The following is an 8,701-nucleotide window of genomic DNA, read 5'->3' as shown; positions in this document are numbered from 1 at the left end:
TGATGATGATGATGATGATGATGATGATGATGATGATGATGATGATGATGATGATGATGATGATGATGATGATGATGATGATGATGATGATTTTAATAAGTTTCATTAAACATCCACAGTTCTATTCCAGCTTTGTCATACCTGTAGATCTGTAAGTACCATTTTTGATTACTTTCACATTAAGCTGTCTTTAAAAGGGCACCATTTTACAAGATCAAAATAAAATACACAGGCTTATATTTATATATTTATAAATAAAATACGAGTTAGTCAAACTTTATTTTGGCAACTATATGTGACATGATGAAGAATGACGATTGGGGTTTTTTTTAAATATGAAATAGCCTACCTTGTATTGGAAAGTTGTTTAGATAACTCAACTATTTCTAGCTGGACCTGGTGCGCAAACATTGCAAACATCAGACACTTGCCAATTTTTCGTCTTAGAGAAAATAATATGTGAGGCAGCGTGGTGGAATCAGGCTCTCGTCAAAATAATCAAAGTGAAGAAACTTGCATTTTTCCTCAGGTTTGTGAATTTGTATCGAATTTTTGGTTTTTGGCTTAACACCTTTCATGTCCATTAAAGAACTCATTTCTGTGTGGATTTTTCTGAAAAACGTTGAATAAAGGCACAAAAAATGTAAATTTTCAGTTATCACGGACTCTTCGTTTTCTCATTAATTTTACCTCTGAAAACAGGTGACCCCCGCCTCCTTCTTTCTCAAATATCTCGACTTGTATTCAAGATTAATGGATATTTTTTCATCCAAATAAAGACAAGTGAACAAGCTTTATAATGAAACCAATAACTCTACATGCCCAAAAACTGACGAGAGCCTGATTCCACCACGCTGCCTCCCATATGTCTTTGTTCGCAGACGATCAGATATATCAATAATTCGTGTTTTTGTCTACGTTCCAACTGACAGCCAAATTGAAGCTTAGCTAGAACATACGTCCGAATTACATTGGGTTGTTTTTGGTTGTTGGTTTTTGTGTGTGTGTGGGGGGGGGGGGTAGCTTTCTTTTATTACTGCAGCACAAAGGCAATATGACAAAGATGTACACCCCTATACACAGTGATGTTGCCATGAAGATGTATTACCAAACAAAACCTTTCACACGATCCATGCAATATTTACACTGGAATACAGTACAGATACCCATAATAAACATGAAGTTTGAAGTAAAATATCTAATTTGAAATGGGTTGCAAGTTTTGAAAGGTTCGGATCCATGTAAAGTAAGAACACGATTCTAAGTCCCGAGCAGCACACAGTGGACACTTCACAAAGCATTCCGTGATTCTGTGATCAAAACGCCAAAAAAAAAAACCCAACACACTGTGGGTAGTCTAGAGGTTGGGGTTCCCAGGGAATCTTTGAGACAAATATTGAAGAATGATTTGTGGCTAAATCCGTGCAAACTCCACGTTTACCAACGACTCACTTGAAGCAAACGTAGATGCCACGGTCGGAATGTGTGTCATCGGATCCTGAAACAGCTGAATCACGATGGAACGTTCATCTAACGGATCCGGTTCCGCGACGAAGCCTATCCCTGCATCAACGGCTACGTGAAAAGCAGGAACCAACGTTTATTAGGGATTACTAGCAAAGTTCAGCACAATTTGTTTTAGAAGGGTCACATGATCAAAAGTTTACGGTGTGTGCAGCGATAAGCTATCAGCGCATTATTGAATCATTTGTGTCACGACGCGGTGGAATCAGGCGCTCGTCAATTTTTGGGCATAATAATATGGAGTTACTGGTACGGTATATTTTCCATGCTTTTCGGAGAAAATAGATTACCCATCTAACCTGAACAGGATTCAAGATACTTGTGAGTGAAGGATGTGAGGGTCGTTTGGAAGCAGAGGTAAAAATTAGATAAGCGAGAAAATTGCCACCAAAGTTTGGTAGCTCCCAAAGCTGTTATATTCTTAGAACCTGCAATTGTTAATTTCTATTTTGCGTGCCTCTGATCATTTTTTCCCGACTAAATTCACATCAGGAATGTTTTTTTTTTCTTTTAAATAGAAATAAACGGTGTTGCGCCTGAAACAAAGAAAATGTTTCTATAAAAAGTACCCAGTAGGCGGGAAAATGTCGGTTTTTTCGATTGCATTATTTTGACGAGCACCTGATTTCACCACGATGCCTTGCATCTTTCTTTCTCGATGAACACCAACATCCCACCACGGCGAACCTGTCTGATACCTTGTCGCTCTATCAAAGTTCTGGAGAAGCCTGGGACTTAATTTGTTGGGTCTGAAGTGAAACACAATTAGGGTTGTGTCAGCACTCGAATCCAGTCTAGTATCCTATTCGAATATTATTTAGTCCCGCTTGTACTTTTAGAGTAGCTTTTAGATAAATGAGTACTCGCTCAAGTAAATGACCTCCGAGCACTCAGATAATGACTCGAGAACGTACTTTTAGTTGAAATAAAAAGTCGCAATTTTCATCGTTTTTATTCATTGCTGTGTTGTACTTTATTCCTTTCTTTTTCTTCTCTTTCATTGTGCACTGTTTAAATCATCTCAGTACAATAACTACTCATATAGTTTTCCTTGCTGTTTTCACCATTTTTACTATTCATTTTACCGGGGGGGGGGGGCTGTATTATTGTTATTATTTATTATATTATGAGCAGTACAATTAGCAGTTCAGATACAAATGAGTAAACAAAATTTTAGCGAAGCCTAGCATTCAAATATTAACACAACAATAAAGATAAGATCTGATAAAAGTACACATGTTGATATATTTACTGAATTTGATCTAGGTAAGCTGTTAGGCTACCGGATTGTAATCGTGAGGTTGCGGTTCGGGGGTTCGAACCGCGGGCCCGACTTTGTGTTCTTGGGAAAGGCACTTTACGCGAATTTTCGTCAGTTCACATAGGTTTCTATGGGCACCCTGATATAAACAGCGAAAGATCTTGTTAGTATGTTAGTGTTTTAGTGCCTATAAATGGCCTCTTGCACTGCATGTTTCCCGGGAAGCTGATTCTGTTTCTGAATACTCTCAGGTCTGCTGGGGTAATAGTATAGATTGTGAAGCGCATAGAGCTTGTTGTTGAGCGGGGGTTTGCGCTATTCTAGGTAAGTACTCCTTTTAATACTTCCTCGTTGGTGACCCTGTCTGTCCAAGTATTAAGAAGAACGAGTCAGAGCCCAGTCAGAGATGAGGTTGGAAGAAGGCGTTGACTATGGATTGGACACACTTTCAGGAAGTCAAGCAGCAGCATAAAAAGGAACGTGTTAGATTGGAACCCACAGGGTAAAAGATCAAGGGGAAGACCGCGGGGAACCAGTAGAAGAGTCAGGGAAACGTACAGAAAAGTGGGAAGACATGGAGTGACATCAAGCGACTAGCCCAGGACAGGGAAAAGTGGAAAGTGTTTGTTCGAGGCCTATATCCTGACCCAGAGCGAGAAAGGCAATGATGATGAACTACTCCTCTACACATTCCTATAAAAAAAATCACACACACACACACACACACACACACACACACACACACATACACACACACACACACACATACATACACATACACACACACACACACACACACACACACAGAATCGTGATGTAAGTATAACCTGTCTAAGATTTTTCTCTCATTTTCGCTTTCTTTTCTCTCTCTCTCTCTCTCTCTCCCTCTCTCTCTCTCTCTCTCTCTCTCTCTCTCTCTCTCTCTCTCTCTCTCTCGGTATCTTTGTGAAACTATAAACTATAAACTCTTGCCACATATGCGTGTACATAATTTTGCAAATAGTGCGGAGGGAAAGAAATGAGGTATGGGGTGGTATGATTTAATGCATCAACAAATACAACATCCATTTTAGGCATCAAAAAATTACACATTGAACCTGTTTTCATGAGTCGAGTGCTCTAGTATTTCATAATTGTGCAGACTCTGACTCAAGTCCAAAACAATGGACACTAGACTTGCACACCTCTCAAAAGAACTGGCACTTTGACCAAGATATGGCCGCACCTCGTGTCTCCAAAGCTGACCTGGCTGAATCAGCAACCAGTTTAGAGACAGGACAGTCATTTATGGGACGGAGCACAACCAAACCCCATGCTGTCCTGATCTGAGCCCACTGGGTTTTCACCTTTGGGAATACTTGAAGGACAAAAGATGTGCGGAAAACGTTCGAAAGTATCCAAGACCTGAGGGAAGCCATCTTGGAAGGTACAAGAGCGATTTCCCGAGCAGTTTTAACGCGTGTTCATTAATTCACACAACAAGCAAATCGTGTCTCACTCAAAATGGGAGGGATCTGGAAGATATCTTGTATCTTTGTTTGTGGCTGTCGGGACTGCTATATTTTATTGTAATTATAACTTGAAAAATGTGGATTAATGATCCATGTTTTTCAGAGCTTTCATATTCCTACTTTTATTCATAATGGTTTCATCAGTTGTCTTTTGGAAGGGCTTACTGCTGATCGCATTGTATAGACCAGCTGGACACTTGTTGCATGAGGCACGATATGAATGTTAGCGTCTATAAGACTTACGCCTTGGGAATCAGCAGGAAATCGGATGCGCTGGAGATCAGCATCAACTGAAGCAGGCCAGTGAATTCAAATACCTAAGCAACGTTTTCAATAGAAGTCGGCAAACTGGACTGAGATATTACCGAAACTTGATGCCAGAAACCAAACGCCGTCAGTTATCAGTTGACATCTCTCTTGAGACATCCCAGATTTCCAATGGACATTGAGATAAAAACCAACCAATGCCATAATTATAACAACTTTAACTTACCAGAACCAAATGTGATCCTCTAAGAACAAAAATAAACAGGAAAAGAAAAGTGACCACATGCTAACTGAAATGCCGGGGGAGGGGATGAACGAGACCATGAGGGACCAGATAGGGAAAGAGGTGATTAGATACACGGTGGGAACAGCACCAATCCTCCGCCATATCGAACCACGAGGAATAAAACGTTTCGGCCACCTCTCAAGAATACTTCTGGACCAAACAACACCGTGAGCCTACAACACAAAACACTCTGGCTGTAGAACTAGAGGGAGACCAATACGTCGCTGGATCGACTCGATAAAGTACACCCTCAGAGCCCTCCACCGGACCCTCCTCCAAGCTACTCGACTCGCCGCCTGACACACGATTATTTCTCGCCGCGACCCCCGTTTGTAACCAGATAAAAGAAAAGGCACAAGAAAAAGTTAAGTCTGCGGGAAAATAGACAGTGTTTCTTTTCAGCACTGTTAAGGGTGTTACAGAGGCAACCACAATGGACAACTTTAAGTCAGACAGAAGGAAAGATACGTTTATTAAGTGTATAGGATTTAACTTTATTTTCCAGTATTATTTTTTTTTTAAAGTGGTAACATAATTTCTTAAGGGATAGCTTGATGACTGCTGTCTGATAAGGAGTATAACTGGACGAACTATGCACTCTCAAATCAGAAAGCAAAAGTTATTGTATTGCACAAATACAATCAATACTCAATACAAAGTATGAACAGAAAGTGTTAGTCACTTCAAGTGTAATGTAATACGAAGCAACAAGCAAACAAACAAAAATCCGAAGTATAAAGATAACTTAATGGGCCTGCGAAAATTAAATTCTTGTCAGGAATGATAATTGATAGAGAGAAATGATTCAACAGCTTTATGATTTTCAATTTTCTCGAGGGAGATTTTTGCTCTTATGTTTTTAAATCCTCGTATATTATTATTGGATTTGACTATAATCAGTTGTTGATTTACACTATACCGGGTTTTTTTTTTTACTACTTGCAAGCTACATGAATTCGCGATTCTGGCGATATATGTAAGTCGTTTGCGACTGTTCGAGTACTTATTGAGTGATGCTACCACTATGTTTTATCTTTCTCTGCTCGTCTACAATTTGCTTTCTATTCATTTTTTTTATCTGCGCTGGTAAAACGGGGGGGGGGGTGATGTTAAATTGTGTATCCGCTATGACGCTGTAACCCCCACCCCCGCCCACCCCACCTGCCCTCACCCCTTTCCTCCTCCCTCTGCCTATGTATGTGGCCCAGACTAGCAGAGTAAAAGCCTACCTCCCACTTGATCGACATATTTATGTCAGTGGGAGCATGACGTAGGTCTTCAGAGTGCGGTGGCGAAGCGCCTAAGGCAACATCACAGAGGCTGGCGCAATAACATCAGCATTGACAACATCTGCAACAACAACGACAACTACAACAACAGCTATTACAGCAATATCAACGATAACAACAACCACAACACTACAACAAATAAATAATAGTTGTTTTAGTAAGGTTTTACGGCGCTCGCAACTGCATAATATGGTCATATGAGCGCCAAAGGGTGGATATCAACAGAGAAATCCAAATGGGGAATCAGGCTTACTCTGCTCACCTCTCTAGCCTCAATAGCATAATAAAGGCTGCTTCGACTATCAAGGCACCCCGGAAATAGCAGTTCACAAAAGTGACAATCATATAAAGGAAGTAGAGGGGACATGACGATAGTAAGGATGAGGGAAAAAAGCAGCTGTTCCCCCTATGTTGTTCCGGCACTGTTTCAGCATGACATTGATAATTTAAATCAGCCGATTTGCAATTCTACGGTGCATAAGAACTTGTTAATATCCCCCCTTGGGGAATGGCCTCAAGACAGCTTCAGTCAGTAGCGCTGCCCTGGTGGGGGATCAATAAATAACAAGTAAAAAAAAGTAATAATGGCGATAACAACAATCAAAACAAAAACAACAACAGTAACATCAGCAACATCATCATCAACAACAACAACAACAACAACAACAACAACAACAACAACAATAACAGCAGCAGCAAAAGAAACAGCAAAACAGAATAGCAAAAATGTTAATTCCCAGTTCAACCCCCTCCTCCCCCCCCCTACCCAATTTAAGACCTTTCACATCTACTCCACCCCACTACCATCCCCACACGCAACCCTCCCATTCCCACATCCCTTCACCCCCCCCCTACCCCCACCCCAACATTCCCCCAACCAGACATTTCGTCGTGGAGATAGCTACTACTGTGGGCAATGCTTTCCTCGTGGCTGGAGTCTCGGCCAATCTCGTCGCCATCGGGATCTGCAACGCTAAGGCATTTCGGTCAGGAAATAATAAACATGTCTCAAGATGCGATGCAATCAGGCGCTCGTCAGTTTTGGGGGCATATATTGAGTTGATGGTATCATCTAACAGCTTTTTCATTTGTCAATTTTGTTTGGTGGAAAATGGCCTTCAAATTCTAATGACTTTCAAAGTTTGTGGGTCCTTAGAAACTGAAAATTTACAAGTTTTGCGCTTTTCATCAAAGTTTTTCATTAAAATCCACTCAGAAATTTGTTTTAAATGAACATGAAAGGCGTTGAGTAAAAAAAAAAGCCCAAAAGTTAAAAGAATATATTGTATTTCTTGGATTTCAATACCTTGACGAGCGCCTGATTTCTCCACGCTGCCTAACACATTGTTATAACCTGTGCTTGCCAACCTGGGCGATATCACCCTCTTGTGAGCGAAAATTTGGTAATTGTACAAGGCGGTGGGAATCACCCAGGTAGGGGGGACAACTGTTGTTTAACGCCATGCTTGAAAATGCGTACAAGTGTAACCTCTAAAGGTGACAAAAGTGGGTGCTGGCTGTAGAAAGGTTGACAAGCATTGGCATAATGTATAGCGTAGGTTGTTTTTATATTGTTTGTTTGTTGTCTTGTGCATGTGTGTGTGTGTTTGGGTGTGTATGTGTGTGTATGTTTGTGTCTGGCTGTGTGTGTCTGTGAGAGAAAGAAAGAAAGAAAGAGAGAGAGAGAGAGAGAGAGAGAGAGAGAGAGAGAGAGAGAGAGAGGGGGGGGGAGACAGCTTGCTGTTGAGCGGGATTGTGCGCCCTACAGTTATTGTTATAATCCAGCTATTAAAACCATGTATGATTATCCTATTTTATAGATGCTTCTCTTTACTGAGACAAAACAAACTAGACAAATCATTGTGGAATGAAAACTCTTGTCTTTGTCTTCCTCTAGACTAATGACCATAATTCTGGAATCCTTGTGAAACAGCAAGTCATAGTGTCATGCCTCTGCAATTATGCCAAAGCAAAGAGGGTGGTTAGCGGGTGCTTCCAATCAAACATCTATTTTATTGTCCATACCTCTTCTGCTTCTTTTTTTTCCTTCTTTGTGTTGTTTTTTGTTATTGTTTTTGTGTTTTTTGTTGTTGTTGTTACTGTCTTGCAACAGCTCTAATCTTCGGAACTTACAAAATTATAATCATATTGTTTTCGCAATTGCTGTAAAACGTTTACATTTTTTTTTATTTCCTCTGGAAAAAAATTTACAAGAAGGGGTCAAGTGAAAACAGGCTACGTCACATTAACCCTGGGAACCACAATGTATCATAACATTTCAATTGTGTATGATGGAGCTGGCTTGTTTTGAACTTGATTTGCTTCTTATTGAGAAATATAGTTTGTGAATGACTGAGTTGGTTTTTCACTTGATTGATTTCATTGGGATATTTTACATGCACCGTTATAAGCTAGGGTTTAAAAGGTTACCCTGGTTCATCATCATCTTGTCCATCACCATCAGCAGCAGCAGCATCATCATCATCATCACAATCACCATCACCATCATCATCATCATCATCATCATCATCATCATCATCATCATCATCATCATCATCATCAT

At 40.3% G+C, this 8,701-nt stretch overlaps 1 protein-coding gene across 1 annotated transcript in view; it reads left to right on the top strand.

The window, feature by feature from the left end:
- Positions 1-7,019: 7,019 nt before the first annotated feature.
- LOC101848583 overlaps positions 7,020-8,701 on the top strand; it is a gene marked incomplete at both ends in the record, with an annotated part of 11,346 nt that continues 9,664 nt past the window's right edge. The window contains 1 exon segment of the mRNA XM_013081738.2: positions 7,020-7,124. Coding sequence (XP_012937192.1) covers positions 7,020-7,124 — 105 coding nt within the window.

Source organism: Aplysia californica, unplaced genomic scaffold, assembly GCF_000002075.1.
Source record: "Aplysia californica isolate F4 #8 unplaced genomic scaffold, AplCal3.0 scaffold00144, whole genome shotgun sequence".
NCBI lineage: Eukaryota > Metazoa > Mollusca > Gastropoda > Aplysiida > Aplysiidae > Aplysia > Aplysia californica.
This window is presented reverse-complemented; position numbering and strand designations above follow the sequence as displayed.